General features: G+C 26.7%; 1 protein-coding gene across 1 annotated transcript in view; it reads left to right on the forward strand.

Moving 5' to 3' along the window:
- Positions 1–607: 607 nt before the first annotated feature.
- The window catches only part of LOC105362482 (FERM domain-containing protein 5-like), a 66,359-nt gene continuing 40,620 nt past the window's right edge, over positions 608–26,346 (forward strand). Inside the window, exon 1 of the mRNA XM_011499938.1 lies at positions 608–938. Coding sequence (XP_011498240.1) covers positions 843–938 — 96 coding nt within the window. The 5' untranslated portion in view covers positions 608–842. The remainder of the gene's footprint in view (positions 939–26,346) is intronic.

Below are 26,346 nucleotides of genomic sequence, written 5' to 3' on the forward strand. Positions count from 1 at the left end.
CTGATAACATTATATAAGCAGTGAAGTAATAAACAATAAATCTTTACATCCTATCGCTTCTCTACAAATAAATTCTGAAATGCCCAGAAATAATTATCGCCTATGAGAAAGATAGCGGGGATTAATTTTTCAAACAGTCCCGAAGCTCGTCCAGCTGTACATGACTTCCAAGCTCTTCTACAAGTTCCCGCACCTTCCCCCATTGCCACGAGCGCTACCCTACAGCAACCCCCACTCCCAATCTCCCAATTCTCCCAACCTCAAACGTCTAGACAAATATGAATCCGTCGTCCGGTCGACCAATTTTCGAAGCTCCCGCGCAATAGCAATAGCGACGCTTCATCGGCCGACGGCGGCAACAGTGCCTGTCCGCGGGGGTGAGTGGGAGTCCGTTATCGGCGCGCGCGTGCGTGCGTGCGTGCGAGAGAGAGAGAGAGAGAGAGAGAGAGAGAGAGAGAGTGAACGAGAACGAGAACGAGAGGGTGGGAGGATTTGCTGGTGGTGGTACGGGCTTATCGGGTGGGGAGAGACGAAGTCGAAGCGAGGAAGAGAGCGAGGAGCGCGGGTCGGTCAGTGCAGCGAGCCCTCGGCAAGAGCGATGCGCGTACGCCAGGATAGCCAGCACTCGCGGCCTGAGCGCCGGTCTCCGACCTCGACCTCCTCGTCCGCGTGATCTCCGCAAGCATCTCCGTGGGCAGGGTGACACGTGCGCGTCGCGCGGCTGATAAGGGGCGGGGTAACGGCGGGCGCGTGCACCGGAGTAGACGGCTCTCCGGGTGTTGTCGTTGTGCCCTGGTGATGCGCGAGCGTCCGGCTCCCGGCCCAGGGCTGCCCCAACAATAATGTTGAAGTTCGGGAGCAAGAGCGACGTGACCGTGGTGCACCGCGCCACCATACGACTTCTCGACGACGCCGAGATTCTGCACTGCGACTTTCAGGTGAGGAACTACGAGTCCCGCGCCCTCGACCTACGGACACCACCGTGTCCCCGGTCGGGGCATGGGGTGGGGGATTTGGGGAGGGGGGGGGAGGAGGAGGCTCGATCTCTGCCGCTGCTCTGCGGCCTCCCCTAGACTCCTTTCGTGGCGTTTACGTTCGCCTAGGCGATCGAGAGATAATGCGAGCTGCGGATGATGGGCGCCCGATCGAACGGACGGACCCCTTCTATCCTAATCCCCACGATAGTTCAACGTTCGATCTGAAAGCCAATACCGACCGACCGTCCGTCCGCGCAACGAAAATCACCTTCCCATAATTGTTTTATTATTATTATTATTATTCTTGTTGTCACATAATTATTATAATTGTGGTTGTTGCTGGTGGTGGTGGTGATGGTGGCGGTCGTGGTGGTGGTGTCTGGTGGTGATGGTGGTGGTGGTGCTATTGCTACTGCTGTTGCTGCTGCCACTGTCGTCGTCTTTGTTTTCGTTCTCGTTGTTGTCATCGTTGCGTCGTAATTGTCGAGATTGTCGTTACACTTTATGCGAATAGCAATGCGTGCTAAAACCGTACAATCGAATAATGAAGCTGTAAGCTCAATGGAGATGTAATGTAAAAGAAGGAAACGAGTCGCGTGGCAATTTAGAATCTTATCTTTATGAAATTCTTTATTGAATAAGAGCTTCGGTGTTTCGAGCTCTGTTTACAATAATAAAAGCGTTAAAATAAATATACGCGAGGATAAAGCACATGGCATGCAAATTACGATCGTCGGTCCGTTCAATAATTCAATGCACTATATGTGCATTGCGTCGATTGTCGATTTCAAAATGAAAGAAGCTTTTCATCCAAATGAGTTAAAACCTCACGCTCTTTCACTCATCCATGTACAAAGTTGCGTGGCTTTTGTGTGCACCATCGATTTTCTTGCGCGTTTTCTTTCTTTTCGTCGTCGTCTGGCGACACACCGACACACACGACACAATACGACACACGCATACGCGTTTACGCTCTCTCTTCCTCCCCCCTACCCCTCCCCATCCCCATCCCCATCCCCCATCCCCCATCCCCTGCCCAACAACAACCAAACGCCGTGTCACTTTGAAGTAAATACTGGCATCCCCGCCCCCTACCCCGCGTGGAACGCGCGCGCACGCACACAAACGCACCCTTGTACACGTCCCGACCTATACTCTAAAACACAAGGGGTTGTCTCATTTCTCCCTCGTATTCGTTATCTCGGGATATAATAATTTTTTGTGGCCACTGGCAAAATGTGACGATTAATACGTAGTGGATTATTCGTTCCGTACATGCACTGATATTCTAATTTGCGATACGAAGCGATAATAAGCGGCAGTTTGAATGGATAAGTGAAACCCAGTATATTTAGGCACTTTATGAAAAATGCTTCATTCATACATTTTCATTGAGTGGCGTTTATTTTATACACGAGTGTACCTGAAGATATTGATTAGCTGTCTGCATTTCTTTAAAAGATCAGTCAGTGCTTATCTTAAATAAAGTTGTGCTTTGATTGTTTACTCTATTATAAATTAGTAATAATGCTTTTGAAATGTTATTTCATCGTATTATTAACAATAATTTATTATTTTTAATTATTAATTATTTTACTCAGACGGCTTCATAATATGATGAAATAATTGTCGTGAATTAATTTTTATTACAAAAATATTGTTTGAAAAGTAAATAATATTTTTATTTCTTTATTCTATTCTTGGTAATTAATTTTATATATAAAGTGACGAGGCGCGGAAAAATGGAAATGCACGTACAATACATAGGTCATAAAGAAATTATTTTACATCGGACCCACATTGGCGTAATTATTAAATGCCACTCAATTTTGCTAATTCGAATCGCTTACATTCATTAAATAATATGAATTCCCAATGCAAACCCCTTTCGACAAATATCGTCTTCTTTTTTTTAAATATATTTATGAAAAAACAAATTTGTTATGGATAATGTTTTGATTAAAAAATATAATCTTCATCGTGTCAAATAATTATGAGATTATCAGTAATTGTTGCTTTATTATCATGTAATGTTGACTATTTTTATTGCTTGCTAAAGATAGAAATATATTGTATAGAAGCATATATATTAGATGTAATTTACGGTTGGAATGTTTAATGTAATTTTTTATATTTAATAAGTACATAAATATAAATTAATAATTAACAAATAACTATATAAAATAATAATAACATATATATATATATATATATATATATATATAATGTATATTTATATAGTTTTGTATAAAGATATTGATTTAGATTTAAATACAACCATAAAAATTATGAATAAAATGCATATTAAAATTTGGAAGTTATTATGATTTATTGTAATAATAAATAAAATTTCTTATATTTAATCTAATAATGAATTTTAAGATTCTCAAAGCGCTACGAAGAAAATTTCATAATATGTGAAAATACAATATGAATAGTTATAAAATATCTATTAAATATAATGTAAGAGTTCTACATATTTGTACAAACATATCGATTACACTGATAAAACTTATTTTTATTTGTATAAAAATTAATCTGTCATGTTGATCATTAGATTATAACGTTAGTGTTGTTTGCAGTGTCAATGTCTCGAGATACACAAACATAGTACATTGTTTTTCCTATTTTTTCAAAACTTTCGTTATTCTTTAAAGTTTGTATTAGTTCAGAATTTGCAGTGAAATTATTAAGTAAGTTGAAATTAAAATTTGAGCGAAATAATTCAACAATAAATAATAAAGGATGTGGGAAATTAAAAACTTAATTTATTGGCATAGATGTGAAATGACTTTAACAATAACAAAATAATAGTCGAAATATGAAAATAGAGTGTAATTTTTCTAGTTCCCCAACTAATGTACATTTATTCTAATTCTTTTGTAACTTAGTCATTTCATTTTTAAAATTTTTTAACGCACATTTCATGCAAATTTTCAAGCATAAAGCAAAAATATTTACTAACTTCTAAAGAAACAAAGAATGAAAAAGCCGACAGATTCCATTTATGCTTGACGCGCTGTTCACATTTTTCTTAACTTACCATATGCACCGTTTATGCTCAAGGATGTGTTGGTACATTTTTTAATCGATTTTATTCACAACAATACACCCATTTTTCAAAAGAATTCCGAAACACTTCACATTATTCAATTTATATATCATTCAATGTTTTTTTTTTTATAATAAACTACAATAAAAATGAAATTGCAACTTCTATATATATATATATATATATATATATATATATATATATATATATATTACTTTTAATTTAAAAGAATATTTATGAGATTACTTCTTCATTTTCTAAAGTTTCATATATTATCATTGTTTATATTATTTTTTTTTTACATATTTTTACACATTTTTATTATTTTCAAATGAAATTGTTATAGATACATGTTTTTGAAAATCCTGTTGAATTACTAGTTTCTATATGTATTATATATATATATATATATATATATATATATATATATATATATATATATATATATATATATTAGTAGTATCTATTAACATATATTCAACCTTTTAGAAATATCGACTTAAAACTGATTGTATAATAATACTAATCTAATGTTCAAGATAGGAATAAATTAATGTTTATATAACTTTCTATAAACAGATATTATTTATTATATAAATTGATTTATCACTTAAAATATTCAATTCGTAAAGATGTATTAAAAATAATCTAAATACAATATTTTTCAACTCATGACTTATTAGTTTAAACGTCATAATTTGATATTTCTCATTTTTTTTCATAAATATATTTTGACACGTGTACATTGATTGTCTTATAAAAGTAATCAATTGAATTTTAATTGGCTTTAAAATATAATAAAAATATACATACATAAATTTTGTTAATTTCCATATTTTTATATGTTATATTATTTTATCTGTAATATATTTATAGATCTTACTTTGCTGATTATGATAATTTAATCATTTGTAAGAAAATGAACATTTATCTTTAAAAATACTTGATAAATTTCATTATTAATAATAAAATATCAAGAATTTTCATGTGCAAGTAGTGTTCACTTACATAAAATTCGATACAGTCAATATAATAAAATCTGCCTTTATATTTTATACTATTAATTTAATAATATTGTCTTTACCAATACTTTCTTTAATAACTGTATTTTACCTTATGATTTAAATATATTTAATGTTCGCATTAAGTATATGTTAGAATAGTATTATTAGTTATTAAATAATAATTTTTAATCCGTTGTGAGAATTTTACTTGTTTGTTGATTCTGCATATTAGACAATGACTACAATTTCTAATTTGTGGCATTGAAATGATTAAAAGCCAGTTTAATTGAACATTGGAGAGAGTTAAATAGAATGTTTTACAAGAGTCAGGCGATTCATTAATAGGACACAAGTGAAATAAATATATATTTTTAGTGATTTAAAAGTTTATAAAACAATTATCATCAATAGTTTGAGATAGATTTCTTCAGACATTAATTTATAAATATAAATATAAATTATAAAATAAATCCAAAAAAAAAAATCATAGTTATATAAGATATAAAAAATTAAAATAAATTGTGCAAGACAAATCCGTTTAAATTTTGTCAGAAATAGTTCATATGAAGTTTATCATCCGAGAAAATAAACATTGCATCGATGATATTGTTATAGCATAATAACATGTATACTGGAATATTGAAGAGTAGTCAGATTTACCTATATTTGCTCATACATCAATAATTTTGTTCATAAAATTTTTATATAAATATTATTATAACACAATATTGTCTTACTGATATTGTACATATTATTGCATAATTTATATACTTATCATTACATTCTTATTTTTTTCTTTATAGGATTTTGAAATTTAATTCTGAGTTTTTAGAAATTTTTTTAACAATATAAATATGAAATATTATAATCAACTAATTTTTGGCATTATTACTCAGTGTATCGTTACAAAAATGTATTAAAATTTACAATTCATCATTATTACATTACACAACTAAATTTCCACGTCTTATTGAAGTTATTTTCTTAAGTTTTTAAATTTATCATTTCAATTTTCGTGCAAATATTTGTAATTAATAATTTCATTTCAACAATTTTATTGATATTTAGTCAAGGTGACTAAATCTTTTAGTCTATAGGCAATAATAATAATAATGATGAATAAGAACTTTTTACTATAATTCTTAATATATTTGTAAATGGAATGATATTTATAACATATAAATTTTTTCCATTTATTTAATCAACATATGGTTTATTTACTATAAATAATTTTAGTAAAGTAGTCTTGTAATTTACTATTTTCGTTATGCATTTAAAATAAATTTATTATTTATATGTTTATTTATTCATTATTTGTAATTATCTTGATTTTTCTAGTAGATAAATTCTTCTGATAAATTTTATTATCAAATTCTTTTCTAAATTGCTTGTATCTATGAATAGACTCTAGATGGCTTTAATTGTAATAGTGACCATTAGCCTATCGTTTGCATTTATTCTAAACTCTGACATTTATGTATAATAACATATGGTATGTAATTATTACACTTTAATTTTTTTGTCATATACTTACAATAGTCATCATATTTGTATTAGTACTGATATACTTGGAATTGACAGGCTTTCTTATAAGGTTACATGTTTTCTAATATTTATATGTGAGACAAAAAACTATTGTTAAGCTACTGAATGAATGAATCAGTCAAATTGAGATTTAATGCTTTATATTGCGTTTTATATCTCGTAGTTTATGATTAACATAATTTCTAAAGGAAAAAATTAACTTAAGAACACTAGCCTTTAATACTTTTAAATTGTCTATTTATGTAAAAAAAAAAAAAAAAAAAAAAAAAAAAAAAAAATACAAATTAAACGATCTTTAATATTCCAAGTCAATAAATATCAAACCTCCAGTTTTAACAGCAATTCTAAAGAAATTCGTAACCTACTTTTTTCAAATGGATCGATTACATTAATTACGTTTTTATGAGTTTATATCCTAAAGTAATTTATCGAGTTGATATAAAGAAAAATATTTCCTTTTCTATGCTCGCCATGAAAGTTAATGAATGTTAATTAATTTTTTAAAGCTATTAAATCTCATACTGTTATTTTTATTTATAAATCTAAAGAATTTCTACGATAAAATGAATTAAATTAACAAAAATGCATCATTCGTTGCATTTTATTTCATAAAATATCAATGTATTAATTATCATATAAACTTGTTTTCATATTTGTAATTGTAATTAAAAATGTATTTAGGAATATAATAATAGTAGACGAATTGTATATTTCAATTTTAACGAATAATAATAGATTATATTAACTTTTATTTAATACTAAAAGTATTGATTTTTTTGATTTTGAGAATGGAAAAAATTAAATTTTCATACAAGTATAAAATTTATAGTATTTATAAATAATGAATTTGGTTGATGCGAACGAATGAAAGTTGTAAAATAAATGTTTTGAGTGTTTTTGTTACTTAATCGTAAAATAATCAAATATTAGATTTCAAATTTACCCAAATAATATGAAGATACTAGTTCTATCGATAAATTTGAGTCGTAACTTTTTAAATTATATACACTGTTTATTAAGGAAAAAGTTTTTTTTGTTGACAACGACAACGTAGGATTTACACGTGTTTTGTATTACTAGAGATGACGTCAATTCTTAAGATATATCCTTCATAATTCATTAATTGTCGTACATATATCGCATGTATTCGCACATATATTATATATTAATAAAATATTAATATTATAGAGATTCCTGAAAAGTAATTTAGACGTTTTTATTTTTATTCTATTTGCATTCATATAATTTTGAAAGTATCTGTAATATATATTTAATATATCATTTTCTTTAATTTTTATGAAATTAAAATAAAATTCGAACATAAAAATATCATTCTAATGTCCAAACGCAGTATTAAAAAATAATAAAATTTATAAAAATATATTAGAAGAAAAATTTATCGCAATATGATGTTATACAAATACTAATGCAATATTACTATTGAAAATAAAAACAATACAGCACGTAGTCGGTCAGCACTTTATAGAAACTTATTAACAACTATAGTTAATTGTCAACCTATATTTTCCTATCGATTGTTACAATTACCGATTCAACAAAGAATGATTCAACAGAACGTATGGTGAACTGTTTAAATAAAAAGCTTAAATTTCCGTTAATTTGAAAACAAAAAAAAAACAAAAAAAAAACAAAAAAATTATTTAATTTTTCTAACTATATTTTCATTTTGACCCGAATAATGATTTTTAAATACTTGGTATAATGTGTTGTCAAACAGTGTGTATTTTTTTAAATTTCTGAACTACATCGTCATCTATTTTTAAGAAACTTGGGGTCTAAGTAAATTGTGCAATAGTATTTTTCTCTATTTCTTATTTTAGTGATTATTTAAATATAGATAAATGCTCTATTAAAATTCTTTTTTTAATGTATATAGTTAGTAGTCTATAAAAGGTTGGAAGCTTAAAATATTAAATATTAAATTTGATTATAATTTGGAAATTTAATGTGATAAATTTGATTTGATGTGAATATGAACTCATTATTCAATTATAATATTAAGAGAAATTCAATAAGGCACACACATTTCAATATCAAATTACTGATGTATGTCGATGCAATTAAAAAAAATTTTAGCCTGTGTAGAAATATATTCTTGGTATGTATTATAATTAACGTAAGATTGTAATTTCAAATTTTTTTCATAATTTTTTTTTTTTTTTATTCAAAATTAATAAATTGATAATTCAACATTATTAGTAATACGGGCAGAATTATCTGATTTATTTATGAAAAAGGAAAATTTAAAAAAAAAGTGATATGTAATTTCTCAAATTAAACTTAAGTATTTTTAAAGAAAATTAAATTTGTAGATATCATTTTTACTAATGTAAAATTTTGGATTTATGAAATTTTATTACTTATTTAATTAAATTATTTTAATATATTTTTTGATTAAATAATATTTCATGGGATCATAAATATTTTATTCTAATGAAATGGGTTTTAAATATAAATAATGTAAATTTTTGTGAGAAACATTTATAGATATAGTTTATAATATTAGATTGCCAGACTAGAGCTACCCTAATAATACTCAATTAATTGTTTTTAAATCAGTATTGAAAGTCTAGTTTAATCAAATAGTTTTATCGCTGACACATCGATGTTTATTTTTCATACTCATTAATTAGCTAAAAATTAAATTTTAGTTTAAATTTAAATATTGATGTGTCACATTATTTATTTATTGTAAATATTTAGTTTATTTGGTAGGTTGAAATTGTAATTCAATTATAATTATAAATATAATATATAGATTTATCCAAATAAAGGAAAATAATTTGAAACATCAATTCAATTATTTGATCAATTATTGATAAGAGTAAATATTTTGTCTTAAGAAAAATATAAAATTTGAATACACGCGGAATACATGAAGCAAATGGCGAAAATTAATTGCATTTCATAATGCCGAGTTGGGAATTGCTTAAACTGTGGAAGATGCGTCTTTGTAGGAGCTATGCGAATATGCACACATGTTGTTTACGCGTTGACCAGGTCTCGCGAGCCTCATTAATGTTTATAAATATAATATTGTATATCAATATACATAAATGACGAATTGCTAATAAAAATTGTACATTGATATAGGCATACATAGAAATATTAATTTTCAAATATTTATATTATTTTATCAGGATATATTCAGGAAATTTTCTATTACATGAATGCTATTATCTAAAATAAATATTATTTTAAATGTACAACAATATCTATTACGAATGAAATTTATTTGCAAAAATTAACCAAACATTTGAAAGTATATTCAAATTGTAAAACATTTAGTTTGCAAATCACGTTTTAAAATATTTTTTATAAAATAATTAAAGAGGAAGTCTGGAATTTCGTAAATGTATGAATGCCACTTTCCTTCATCCACTTAATATCATCGTTCTTCAGGCACGAGATACTCGCAATTTTCCATTTTAGGCATTTGTAAGCAACCCGACTGTATTATTAAAAAACGCTACCGTTTTCACTTTTTTTTTTTTTTTTTTTTTTTTTTTTTTTTTTTTAATGATAATAAGGCGTCGGAATTCACTTTTTCTCATTAGAATTAAACATAAGTTATACTGATGTATTGATATATTTTAAAAAACTTTGACTTTAGTATTATAAGCACATATGTACACATATAAAATGGAATTAGGAGTTTGTTATGATGTTTCAGTATTAATATTTTTCTACAAAAATCTCTAACAAATAGTTTATTATAGTTTTTTTCTATTGCCCACATTGCGTCGGGTTCAAGAACAAAATTCATATAGAGATATAAAGTGTAAATATTAGTGTATTTTTGAATTTAAATCTTATTGATAATCAATTTGTCAATTATAAATTTTTATTCTTTCAATAGTTGCTTCTTTAGAAATATAATATATTGCGAATTTAATTTTTTAATGATTATTATAAGAGCTATATTTTATGTATATTAGAATATCACAGGTTATATAATATTTCGTCCGTTTATTTTATTTTATTTTTCTATCTATCTACTTATCCTATCCGTCCGTTTTTATTGTCCTTTATCGAAGAAATGAGACGTATAATTATTTGTAAAATATTACAATTTTTACAATAAAAATAGACCAAATTTTTATGGAAATGAATTATAAAATTTTAAAAATTAAAAAATTATACCATGTTAGTTTTATGATTGTTAGTTTTTCAATTGTCATTTAATGTATAAAGAATTATAAAATTTAATTGAAACTTTTAATTGCTGTAATAGTCATAGAAAATATATTTAATATATACATCTAAAGTTCATCAAGTTGTCTTATATTTCCATAATTTTTAACGAAGTTAATGGCATATTTTGGTAAAATGCATAAATGGACATAATTTTATTCTTCTCCTTGTTCGCATTCTTTTTTTCTTCTTTTTAATAGATTTGGGATCATAATACACTTGGATATATTTTATTTAGTGCTTAGTATATCGAAATTCGAGAAATTGTGTAGCAGGCAATTTATTAAAAGAAAAGAGATAGGAAAGCGTAATTGTATGTGAAATTGCGCGGGTACGTAGCGTACATCGTTTTAGTATATTTACATGCATTAATGTATAAGAAAAATATGGACATGTAAGCCTTAAAAATTTCTATAAATATCTGGTGCTTAAAGCATATCTAGTCATCCATATTATTTGGTACATGTGTTGTTGTTTTTTTCTTCTTCAAAGGGTCAATAATAGAGAAATGCTTTACACGATGATTTATGTTAAAGATAAGTTTTAATTGTCAAGCCATCAGTCACAATTTATTTTAAATCGTTTACGTTTAAGATCTATTTATACGTAACAGACAATTATTTATAATTGTTGGTGTTAAAACCAATTTTTTTAATATAATGAAAACGATTAATATAGTTAAATTAATCAATCTTATCCGAACAATAAAAAGAGAATATTTAATTACATATCATTGAAAAATGATTGTTCCTAAGCTATATAACAATAAAAATAGAATATTAATTATAAATCATTGAAAAATGATTGTGCCTTAGCTATATTAACAAGACAAATAAAAAATTAAGTGAATCAAGTAAGTCAACTTTCAAAGAGTTTAACTGGCACTGATTATGAAATAACATAACAATAAATAGCAATCTTGGTGATTATATTTCAATTCTAATTCGTACCTTTTTTTGTTATTTGTTTTTTTTTTTTGTTTGTTGTTTTTAGTTCAAATTGAGATATTTTTAAATAGCAAATAAATGTTAATAAAAATATGAATTATTTTATGTAAATAATAATACTAATCAGATAGATAAGATGAAAACAATTATTTACAATTATTTACGATTTCTAACAAGACATTCTGATTCATTTTTTAATAACATGTTTTTCTTAATTTAATAATATTTATTCATTTTTGTATATTTTATTCTTGTCTTAGAAAGTACATTAGAGTATATAAATATACAATATTTATATAATATTTATATTCTATATATATATTTCATTGGGTGATAACCGATATCATTAATATGTTATTAGTACCAATTGCTTTAGAATGTTGTGCAATGAAATTATAAAACGTGAATAAATTGTTGGAAGCAGTAGTAAAATATTATTCGAGTAAAAATTATTGAAAAGCTGTAAATAATGCCCTAGGGAATTATATTACATTATATCATTATTACTTTAAGTAATGTTTTTATAGAATTTACATAAAAATTTACCGATCAGTTATGTATAATAAATCTCATTCCGCAGTTTAGAAATAATGAGAAAGCCCAATTGCTTTACGTTTCTTATATTTATTGTTATTATTTGTTATGAAAATTTATTAAAATTATATTAGAATTTTAGTAATTATTTCGATATCCTTTAAATTTCTTGAAATTTAAATTACAACTCAATAATTGACTTTAAATAATATAAATGAGAATGTTTTAATAAGACGATTGACTTTTTAATTCGTTTAAAACCGTTTTTTAAAAAACGTCATATAGATTTTTGTAAAATTAATCCAAGAGAAGCGGATATGTAAATAAATCGATAAATAGTTTATAAATATATATATATATATAAGATATGAAACTCACGAAGAAAAGTTCTCAAAACTTTTATTTAACAGTTTTGAAAATTAAAGAGTAAGTGCATTTAATAATTCTTATCGGCTAACCATTTCTTTGTCTCAAAAAATTTTTTGAATATTATGATTATTTATTTATACACGTGCATTAAGATAGTTTTTTTTTTTTTTTTTTTTTTGAATATGAGAAAAATTAATGCTATATTCAATGGTATACTGAAATAATTTATGGATTTTAGTATTTATTCCATCATTTCTTATTTGTTCATGGATAAGTCACGATTTCCTCGAGAATGACAATAAAAGAGCGATTATGCATAATGTAGAATGAGAGGCTAAATTACACCATCTATTCTTTTCGAAGGCTCCATAATAATATACTAGATAAAATTATAAATTAAATATTAAGAGAAACTACGGTTATTTGTGTACGCAGTATTGCGAGCGCACTGATTCCATCCTACTCACTAATAAGTCTCCATTGAGGTTGATGTTTCCTGACCTTATAACAACAAATACGCTTGTAATAGCTTCTTTTCGTACTTTCGATTTGTACTGTCGATTGAGAATAGATATTTTCAATCTGCTTCTCCTGCTTCTTAGTGCACACCCTCGTTTCCGTTAAACTAGCGCAGACATAAAATTATAGCAAGAAAAAGTTCTAAAAGATTTAAAAGTCAAAATCTAAAATAAATCAAACATGCTAATAATGCCGGATTTACAATAATTCTTTTCAAGATCTATTGCTGTATCTTTTGTCTTTTTTTTTTTTTTTTATGTATCGCTACGAAATTAATATATATTCAAATTAATAAACTACAAAATGGTGATAAAAATTTGAAACAATGCGCTAATAGCGATACGCATTAATGAGCTATTATCCTTGTAAAATAATAATGTAATAATCGACTTCGTCGACTCGCTTTGGTTATAAATCATAATTGTAAAGCACAGCCACGTGTCGGTTACCGTTTTTTTTCTTTTTCTCGCCTCTTTCACTTTTTCACGCCAAATGCTTGAAAATATTTTCTTCCTTTTTCAATGAAAGTTATAAGCTTCTTTGTGCTCTTTATGTATCGTGGACGGCAATTACTAATTGTGTAATGTAATGTTTTTTTTTTTTTTTTTTTTTTTTTTTTTTTTTTCATTAGAGAGTAATGCAACCATACCAATATATAAAATATGCAAATAGATATTAATTAATGTGAATTTATCGAACGCCTAATTAATGTATTCGAAAGGTAATCCATAGTGTAAAGGATCGTTAAAGTGTACAATAACTTGTTTATTGAAATGAAATTTGAATTTACGTGGGAGGGATGACTTGACTAAAAATTTTCTAAATTATTTTATTGATTGCAACACGTTGTGTATAATAATTTTCCATTTAGAAATATGCATTTTTACAACAGTTTTTTTCTTTTTCTTTTTTTTTTTCTTTTTTTATTCATTATCAGTCATTAGTAATATATAACTGGAATTTTGGCAAAAGATCTTTTTATATTTTTTAAAACATAAAAAATTGATTATATTTAACGACGAGAGGTAAAAGGTATTTTTAAATTTCGATGAATTATCAAGTGAATTTCCCGTATCAAACGGAAGCCTCGATAAGTTAAAGAATTAGTTTCTCGTCCATCGTTGTAAGCATGGTGGAGAGGGGGGGGGGAAATTTTCATAATAACACATAAAACTTTATCAATATTACAATATAAAAGTGTAAGTCAGAAATACGAACTGCTCGGGTTTTACATATTGGAACATCATTTGGGAAATAATCAGCTCAGGCTTCTTAAATACACCGCCAAAGGACTTGCGAGGACTGGATTAATGGAGCGCGGAATCGACGTGGATAAGTACACAAGAGGCGTGTCTGATCAGAGTCGTGTAGATAACGCTGAGATAATAGAAGCCGACCAGGATTATTTGCAAGCGGATAATTCGATCCATTCTAAGTGCTCCAGGCCAATCGATTCGCCGGCGCATTATCGCTTATTGAGCGAATGCCCTACCGGTTTCGACAGATTTTTTTGGCCACCGCTATTTGGCTGCGATCGCTACTACGTAAAATGACGACGTACGAAGGCTTTTGTTGATCGGCGATGATAGCTATTTCATCGCGCGTGCTCGATTCAATTTTGTTGAAATTCAGCCCTCGATTTTCAGTCGAGCACGATGTTATCGCGAACACGTTTGTTCGTCCCTATATCCGCTTTCTAGCTAACACGAATTTTGTTCAGGGACTTTCTAAAAACGTTTTCAATAACATAGGTTCTACTTCGATACCTTTCAGACATTAATATTAATTTTTTAACGTTGTTCAATTATTAAATTAAACATGTATTTTTACGAATTTATAAAAATAATATACTAATATTTGAGGTTGAATATATGCTACGCTTGAATTAAAACCGGCCTTATAGTATTATTTGAATATGCAATTGAATTGTTACTCTTATGACTTCAAGAATACCAACAAAGTTTTAATCGAATGGTAAATAATAACGAATGTGCAGATCTATACATTTATAAATTATAAATGTTATACCTTTCTCGTGTAATTATTCTCGCAATACACTTTCGTAATATTATGTACGTAAATTTAATGGAAAAATAGATAGATAAAAGAGGGTTTTTATCTGAATTAAAAAAAAAAAAAAAAAAAAAAAAAAAAAAAAAAAAAAAAAAACAAAAGTCATAAAATAAAAGTCTACTGTGTGTAAAACTATTTTAATATCGTGAAATTCCAGAAAGTAAATTTCCACGTATATTTTCATTTTAATAGCATAAAAATGTAGAATCGTACGTGTGAATAAAAAAACACTATTATGTTGTTCAATGAAGATGAAAAGAAAATTGCGCATACTGGCATACGTAATAAGAAACTATTTTTTTTTTTTTTTTTTTTTTTTTTTTTTTTTTTTTTTTTTTACATTATTGCACATCATCTTTATTTTTCTTTGCTTTCTCAGTTTCTTAACACTTGTCACAAAATGAAAAAGTATTATCAAATATATTTATTCGTGTGCGTGAGCGCGCGTGTGTGTTTGTATACGCTCTACGCTGACACACATATAGCTAACATCTATAATTAAGATATACATTTAAACATTTACTAATTCACTTAGAAATGTCGGGAATAAGTATTTTTTTTACTCATATAATTTGCATTTACAATTTTTACAATTGAAGAATTTTTACTTACAAGTAGTTAAATACTTGAATTTTGTTATTATCGTCAAACTACGTTATCGTATGTACGTTTAAGTAAAAAAGAAAAAAAGCTTTGTCAAATCAAGTTTTTAGTCAAATTAAATAGGTATAATCTATTATATAGTTATAAGTCTAAGTAAAAGTATTATTATTATTATCAATATTATTATTATTATTATTATTATTATTATTATTATTATTATTATTATTATTATTATTATTATTATTATTATTATTATTAATTCGAATAAATTATTCGCAGACTAAAATCTTCAATTTTAATTGAAACTCCGTAATTTTAGTGTCAGAAATATTTCATTTCATTTCTGTTTAATTTGATCAACACAATGTACTTCATCAAGCTGCACTTTTCATAAAAAATATCAACAGCTACTTTGATATTGATGAAGGCTGAAAAGGATCTATTTATAACATTGTCCTTTGTGTATAAAGCACAATTAGATAGAGAATGTACAGTCGGACCTCACGCACAGAAACAACTTGTTTCATACACTGCGATCGTTACCTAACCTTCTTAACAACCAATGTCAAGCGAGGAACGCATGCTGACCTCATCAATAACCAATTAGGATGAAATAACATAAGTGTAATTGTTTTTACTTCAATTGCAGAACGAATCGGTTGAATTACTATTAAGAATTTACGGGTTTGTTATATTAATAGTTTATTTGACTCGAGCTTAGCGTGCTAACTGTATAAATATTTCAGCTCAATTTTATACGAATTTGTATTCGAATTAATGTATTTAGAAAATCAACTTTACGCTCTTCAACGTACTTTACTATGTATAATCGATATATTTTTACGGTTGCATTTTTGTAGCTTATATTATTCTTATGTGTCTGAATTGCGCGGAGCTCTCAAATTAATGTATTTTTCTTCCTTTTTCAATTATGTATCTAAACTAAATTATTATTTTGTCATTTGTTTAAATACATCGTTAGTTCTGTTAGAAAAGACTAATCAAGGAGCTTGGTATGCAAAGTAATTAATTCAAGCAAAATTATGGGTAAAAAGTAAATATTCTCGTTTGAAATCAAACTCTACATCGTAAAAGTACAGGTTGTTTATAATATTGCAGAGAGTAATTAATGAAAGAAATTAAAGGAAATTTTCACAATATTTCCCAGTGCAAACGTACTCCCACGTGAGGCGATCCAAACAGAGGGTCGCAAGTTTCGAATGCTTGCTTCAATATTTTTCACTATTCTCGTTTTCTGATCGTAATGAAAACAAAAAGAGGACAGAATCAAGCTAGCTGCGCCGTACAATACAATCATAAGTACTCGTCTCATTCGCTATTATCTTCAGTTGCACTTTTTTTTATCCCCCATGTTGAAAAAAAATAAAATAATAATGATAATAATAATAATAATAAAAGCACTCATAAAGATGAATAAAAATAGGCGCTTAATTCATAAAATTTCATATATGCGATCATCCACCTCTTCTACGCGCATAAGGTCTCACACATTTATATCGGTCTTTTTTGCTTTTGCGTATATGTAAATGCGTGAGCGGTGTCGATGTATTTCATGCGCAGTGTTTAGATTCATTGTTGAATATTAATGAGACGCTGTTGGGGCTTATGCGAAAGTTTCCAACGACACTGTATATGCATATTGGAATTAAAAGCAATTAATATATGTTTATTCTCTCTCTCTCTCTCTCTCTCTCTCTTTATATATATATATATATATATATATATATTTACGTATACGTTGCATATGACCGATAATATCAGGGATCGTTTCTTTTCTTTTCTCTTGACTAGGAGAATTTAACTTGGATTTCCTCCGTAAAATATTACATTATCAAATTGAAAATTAATTTTGATAGTCCTTTAAAGTTATTTGTGCAATAATACAATTGCAATATTTATACTTCGGAAGTAGACTTTGTTGGTTTCATAAATGCTGCTCATTCAAGTCTAATTATTTTGGATAGCATTCTAGTGGAACACGAACAAATTATATGAAGTGTATGTGAATGTATTTTATAATTGAACGTATAATATTAGCTATACGTTTATAATTTTTTAAAATACACGTCTGTCTTTAAAAAAAAAAAAAAAAAAAAAAAAAAAAAAAATATGTGTCATAATTTATGTTTTAACATCATATTAAATAATAATACGAACAATATATTTATATACTTACAGTTGTTATATGAAAATAAGTTCTTAACTCTATAATTTTCTTTATCTATTATTATTATCCATTACATACGGTATTCTAGACATTAAGTCAACTTTAACATTAATCAACAATTTTTATTGGTAGCTGTCATGATTCATCCTTTTTGCTATTTTAATATTGGAATTTAATTTAACGTCATACTGCTCGTAACGTAATAAGTGCTGCTCTTAAATAATATAGAGTCAATCTTACATATGCATCTATTTCACTATCATAATAAGTTTTAAAAATATCGGAGGATTATATTTTATAATTGTAAAAAAAAAGAAGAAAGTACAAAAAAATGTTTAGTTAGTTTGCAAACAAAATTTAATATAACTTTTGTTATTTTGCTCTATTGTTTGTATGAATTTTGATAACCTTCGGGCAAAGACATTACAACGTGGTTTTTAAGAAGAATATTTCAAGAAGATATAAATAGCTTAAAATATAACTATATAACTATATATATGTATATATAGGATTGACCAATTTATTTCCAAATGCTATTAAATCGTGAATTAAATGGTGAAATTAGCAACTTGAAAGCTCAGAACGCCAACAATGTGGAAACAAATGAAAGATCCTTGGCGCAATCTTTCTTGAAAAATGTATTACAAAGAGTCGCGAGATTCCGCGAATATTTTTGTCGAGCACTCATGCAAGTACTTGATATCTTTCACCTGGAAATGCACTTTATAGCCTGAACCGCCAGCCGCCACTTGAAGTCGCCGTCATCGCTACGCGGCACTTAATTGCAGATTCGAATCGACTTTCTATGCCCTTAGAGGCGTGTCACGCCCCCCTCGAGCGCTAAATTCGAAAGTCTTATTATTGTCTACCCTTAGAGCTTTTTTCTCTTTATCTTCTTGGCAACTGCGCGTAAGGCTACTTTTTCTAGCAATTGTCATTTCATCACTGTTAAGCCTTTATCTGTTAATATGGACGGTGTTGCGAGGAGGAGCGAAGGAGGTTAGAGGTGGCTGTTACTTCCCGTACTCTATACTTGGTCGTATGCAAATTTTCAATGTATATTCATTGCACAATCTTTGGTTTATGATTTATATTCATTTTTCTTTGTATTATGCCAGATGATATTCAAGTGTAATACTAAGAGTTCCAATTATTTAATAATATAGCAAACCACTTTGTTTCTTTTGAATAGCTACTTTCAATATTGGATGCATATTTGTTTGAAAAGTTTTTTTTATCGAAAGTAAAAGAAGATTTTGTAAGAATGCGAACTATTATTACTTATATTAAAATAACATACCGTATTTGCAAGTTTTTAAATGCTGTTTAGAGACACATAAACGTGGAAATTATTTTCTAACATTAGCTTATAAAATTTCTGCTAAAGTTTCTTTAAACAATATTATACGTAAAAGATGTTCGATGCCGCATAAAATATTCACAATTTATTAACAATGTTATTGTTCAAACGTATATAAATTATTAGAATTTGTTTACTCACTTGATGGAGAAAATTTTTCTATTACTTTATTGAAATCTCTTTGAATTTATATTAAGGATACGCTAATCTTACGCTCCTCTTATCTAACAGCGGCGCATACTGTGTTATGGTACTCGTAAAATTAATTATATTCAATTGCTAGGACAATCACTCGACAAATTTATATGTGGCCCATTTAATTATCCTTAACTCTACTATACAAATTGCTGATCACCTCAAATTGACTTTCTAATCGTGACGATCTCAATATCCAAGTATTCATTTAAGCATGAAACTCTTAAGATTATATTTACATAGTTTTTATATAATTTTCGATAATATCCAGCCTAGTGAGATAATTTTGTTAAAAACTTATTCATCAAAGTCTTTCAATTGAATAGGATAAAAAAAAAATAATAAATAAATAATTAGACCAAATAACATCAAAATATTATATTTTGTTTAAGATTATAATTTGCATTGATATTTATTACGTTTTCATAATTTAAATAAAAGCTTTATATGGGAAAATTAAAAATGTGATTTAACGTTAAAGAATACGTTTAGATAATTTATTTAATCGAGCAACCGAGTATGGCTTTTTTTACCATTGTACAATAGAAATTGAAATTTTTAAATCTTTATAAAACAATTGGTTCACATTGGCTTTAAATACTTATTTAAATAATCACATGAAGAAATAACTAATAAACATATCAAGCAGTGATTCAAATTCAAAATAAGACCTTTCGCATAATTACATGAGCGATTAGATCTTCTATTTAACTTAATTGACCAAGAACGCAAAGGATCTCTAATAAGATATTTCAACCGAATGGGTCGTAAATCAAGATTTGGGATTAGTTGGATGAATGGTTGATAATAAGAGGACTCGAAGCAAATATTATTAATGCTCGAGGTATTTTATTATTTGAATATTTGTTTCACCCTACTATCAAAGTTATTTCATACAGTTTTTATGATATGTTCATTATGATGATTGATTTTGTAATATTGCAAACTAATCCAAAAGATTTAATATTGTTACATTAAATTTACTATTGATATTAAAGATTAATAAAAATATGTATATAACAAATAGATGACTATGAATCTGTAAATTTAAAATTTACAGATATGCACTGCATGTATTTACATTAAATTTAGGGGGAAATTTTCGATTGTTTAGAGAATGAAAAGAAAATTTCATATTTCACTTGTAAACATAAAATTTTTTAAAATAGATTTAGTGTTATCGTATTTATATTCAAAGCAACAAGCAATATTCACAAATATAAGCGTTTAAAGTTAATAGTCACGCCAATTATTTATAATAAACATGCTGTAACGACAAAATAACAAATCGATTTATTAACCGAGCCGTCAGATGTTGGATTTTATACTTGTTTTTAAATGATTATTTATCAATTGGATTGCATCTAAGTCAGTATTCTAATGTCTTTGAAAATCATTAATCGTCCGTCCATTTGCAAATTACCAAACAAAACTACCAATCGATTCGAGTAAATATCATCGACCGGCAATGCTGAAATATTTTATGCCCGTCCATAAGCGAATACTCATCTCCCTTCGCAATAATCCAATGAAACGCTGGACGAAAATTATATTTATGTGTGGGGCTGTCTATTTAAAAGAGGCGAATCGTTTTGCGAGATTGGCACGAAAACAGTCCTTGTCCCAGTTTTTCTTACGAACCGACTCTTACCAGTCATTAATTACGAATAGCTGCCTCAACTTCCCTTCTTCTGTTTATCTACGAATACGCATATTCGGTTCACTGTTCTCTTCACTTTTCTCGTGATTTACGAGTGCTTAGTGTAGATGGATTCAAATTTCATTTTAACGCGTAATTTTTTTTTATGTTCGTTAATAAACACCAGTTACCGTTGACGAAAATACAATTAAGGGATACTTGTAAAAATTGAAAAGATATCGATACTTTGCGAAAATTTATTTGATAAATAAATTTAATAAGCAACGTGTTTTTAATAAAAAAAATTTTATCGTACATCTTTACTATTGGTGCTTACAGTGATAGTGTTGTACGACTTCGATACATTGAGGCAAACTGACAATTTATATTACGAAAACTACATGATTTAATTCTTATTATTATCTTAACATAAAAACGATGAATTAATTAATTTATTACAAAAATGGAAATAAGAAATAAATTCAAATTAATTAGGAAATTAATGTATCAGAAGTTAGTGAGTTAGAAAAACTGTCACGGTCACCAATTTTTCAGTCAAAATAACTGAATAGCAATAAAGTGCATGAGCGACTGAACTGCACGGAAAGTAAATTGATCTATACTACGAGACAAATTGAATCGGCTGTGAGTAGCTCAACCTGAAATTCTCAATTTTCCTTATTCTACGATAATGCAAAATTCAAAATTCTTAAATTTACTCGTTTACTTTCGCCTTTCAAATTTATCTTATCCATCACCCTCCAATTTCTCCAATTCCTCTCAGTTATTATAACTTAATAAAATATTTTATAATTTTATGAATTATTAAGGAATTAGAGCGAATTTAATTAAAAGCTCGACAATACTGTAAAAATAATTGAGGTTTTTCATATTACGTTATATCCGAGGCTCATTAAAGTGTAAGAAACGCATATTTATTTTTATTGAATTTGATTGAAAGCTCGAATGAGAAAATTATACATAATTATACATAATACATAAATTATAGATAAAAATTGATGGTTTTAACTTCAATTTCTAAGTGTAATAAGTTGCATATCCTTAGTTCTTAACTTTTACTTGCTTTTACTTGCTTTTACGTAACACCGACAAAGCCTTTTTCTATAAGAATTTTTAAGATTAATTACACTTAATCTTATAGCATTGAAAATTTCTATTAAATAATTATATTTTTTTTTCAAAATCTCTACATCAAAGAAAGGATTTATGTTTAAATAGATCTACACGTTGATATAAATGATTGTTATTTTCAAATTGCAAAAAAAGACACCAATATTAATTTTTGTATTTAACAATTTTTTCAGTCCAAACAAGGAATAACAGTATTATAAAAAGAATATTGAAAAAATATATTAACAAATGATATCCAAGTCATTGATAATACTAATTATATATTGTATTGACTATACGGAAAATTCGTTTAGTAATCAAAGTTTTCATTTTTATTTTCTAAGCATTATATTTAAAATTTTAAAGCTGAATTTCTTAATATACTTTTGTAACATAAATATTATACTTGATTATTCGTTAAGAAGTGAATGTATCGCGTATAAAACAGTTAATAAAATGTATTTGCAAATATCTTTTATAAGCAAATAATATCGCCACATCGATTGTTTTCTTCGAGCTTACAGAAATAAAAGTACGAAATCGGGGAGAACACAATGGATTAAATACATTGATCACATATATTTTCTGCCCACCATTATAATTCTGCAAGTTTTCTTGTAAATATCAACCGATTTATCTCATAACAAAGCTCCTACACCACATTATCGACAACTTTAGAAAAAATGTCTGTTTTTAGACATTGTATTCGCCAGAATCCAGCTGGTTTATAACGCAACAAAATTCTCTGGCATTGACTACGATACTTTTTCAATCTTATGCACTTGTCTTCAACTACGTCTTTCTTACATTAAATCAATACAAACATTATGTATTACTTGCATGTTCGTACAAATTTATTGGTTGCTTATGTGTATGCAATTGTGTATAGCCTATTGGATTTTAGACAATTTTCTTACACTAAATATGATTTATTTTTCAAGTTGTTTTTTGATCGCTAATGCATTTATAGCACTTGGCGAGAATAGATGTTTTTTTAAAAATTTCAAATTAAATGACAATATATAACTTGCTAACTGTCAAAAATCTATCATAAATAACAAATATTTTATAAAAATACAATATCAATTAAGATTTTTTTTTTCTTTTTTTTCATCGTTATAAGTTATTATAATTTTTGTATACGCGCACTAATTAAATTTCGACGATTAAATTCGACAACAAAATATTTCTTTTAGTTAGCTTATTCGTAAAAATATATTTTAAAAATTAATCACAAGTTACATTGTATAATTTCATTTTATATAAAATTTAGTGCTTTAAAACGTAATTTTTAAACATATTTTTTAATTTAATTATTACACGTATATTTACGCATGAAAAGTGTATTTCATTTTGACATCGCTTTATTCCGTTGATTTTTTTAATTACTTCTTGTAAAATTATTTTATACCACTTTTTCATAAAAATTTTAAAAAACCTGAACTTTAATTATAAATTATGTAATTAAAGTTTTTGCACTCAGAGAAGTAATAGGTCAGATTTATATTTTTGATTAAAAACGAAAAATAAGATATCATCGATAAAAATAATCGAATAATGTAGGCAGATATAGAATTGGGATTTTTTATAATTTATTGAAATAATTAAATATGTGTATTAAATTACTTAATTCAGAAAGATATTTAAATAACAGAATTTTATTTTTAAATATTTATATATATATATATATTTTTTTTTTTTAATGATTATGTAACAATTATTTTAATCAAAAAATAGTTCAGTACACAAATTAATATACATTGTGTATTATACGTATTATGTCTTACATATGTATTATACAAAATTTTTTCTTATACAATAAATACCGGTGAGATGATTGTTAATAAAAATATTGTTTTTTATCTTTGAAAAACGTTTGAAAAAAGTTTGAAAAATGCAACATATTTACATATTTTATATTTAAATTTTTACAAACCAGTTCATATACTCTGAGCAAAAAAAAAATTAGATCTAAAAGATATAAAAGATCAAAACGAAACCCATTTGCAATATTCGTTAATGAGTACACGATCTCTTTAACTTGCAACTCGCTGCTCTCTAAATAGTAATTTTATCAATCGCTTTTTCGAGTAATATTTCTATTAATAGAACTTTGGAAATAATATATTAGGAGCTTCTTATGATCACATAAAATATCCGAGAACAAATTTTACGAGAAAAGTAATAATTAAGTCGGTCATCTGTATGATCCAATTTTTTAAAATGTTTTCTTTTGACAAATAGATTTATATATACTTAATATTCCACACACCGTAAAATTCAGGTTATGACTTTATTTATGAACTCTTGTACAATTTAAGTAATACATCAACTTATAAAAATTATGATCTTCCGATATCTTCTCATTACGAAATAACAACCATTTTTCCTTGCGATCCAAGTATTCGGAACTTGAAATAATATTAATGGCATTGCCAACATCTGATGATTTGTTTACATAATTTGATACGCGATAATTATCTGATACATGTGCAAAATGAATAAAAGAAAATAGTTCTTTCTACTGTATAAAGCACCCGAACCATTTCTGCCACAATACCTCCTTGTATATTTGTTTAATCAATATCTTAAGTATTGAATTTAAATATATTTCTTTTCCATATATATATATATATATATATATATATATATATATATATATATATATATATATAAAGATAATTTTATTTATAACATTCGATAACCAAGTCGTCTTTATTTTACATAAATCATAAGACTTTAATTTTTCACCATATATAACATGCATATATTACCATGATTTATTGAAATAATATATAGTATATTTGATTACTTTCATACGTTCGTTTTATAAGATAAATTATTCGTAAGATTAATTATTAATAATTCCTAAATCTTGTATTCTTTAAAATATCAATATTTATTATCATTACATCTAAAAACAATTAGTAAATTTGTAAAATTCCTATAACATTTATATTTATTATTTGTAAGTTATATATTTCATTTTTTAATACAAATTTGTATTTATTTGTGCCGATAAACATTTGATACGCTATCACTAAACTAATTATTAAATTTAAAATTGTATTCATTAATTTTGAATTATAACGTTGATAAAAAAAAAGTACTATGGTTATACTTGAAACCGAAAGAAATATGTATATAGTACATGCATACATACGTGCATATTTAAAGTTAATAGATAATAAATTATAAAGACTCCCAATGAAAGGAGTTTTATTATTTCGTTTTATTTGATTTGATTACGCCCACATTTCCGACGTGTACCAATTACTCATACACAATTGGCAATGGACTGAAGGAAAAAATTATTATCTCAGTTTATTCTAATGTTAAAAATAAATCTAATTTTTTAATATCTAATAATTGGTAATATATAATATAGAAATAATAATGTAAGAATAAATTCTAAATCGAAAACTCTTTCAATTGCATATTCAAACAAACAGTCGACGATATATATTTTGTTTTTCATAAAAATTAATTGCTTAATTTATACAAATACTTTATAATTAAAATTATAAATATTGCATAATGTCGTATTTATATTTTGGATTTCTTGGCTCCAATTTGACTACGTAAAACAAAACAATATTTATCGAAAATTGATATCACTTCTATCACTATCTAAATGATATAATATTGGTTAAAATATTTTCACATATAAAGTTTCTTTAGATAAAAATAATATTTACATTATATATATATATAAAGAAGAAGAATTAAATAATGTATATAATATTATAAATTTGTATACAGGTATATTAAGTTATTATTTTATAGATTAGTTCATTCTATTTATTGTATTTTTTTAATGCGTAATTAATTGTCTTATTTATTTAATAATTTCTAAACATCAATTAGTTATTTAATCTTCTTTATTAATTAATTTTATTTTAACCTTTATTATGAATAAATTATAAAATAAATTACTTTCAATAAGGATAAATTTAGATGTTTCAATATTTCAGTATTTTTTACTATACATCTTG

The sequence above is a fragment of the Ceratosolen solmsi genome, unplaced genomic scaffold (assembly GCF_000503995.2).
Source record: "Ceratosolen solmsi marchali unplaced genomic scaffold, CerSol_1.0 scaffold41, whole genome shotgun sequence".
Taxonomy (NCBI): domain Eukaryota; kingdom Metazoa; phylum Arthropoda; class Insecta; order Hymenoptera; family Agaonidae; genus Ceratosolen; species Ceratosolen solmsi.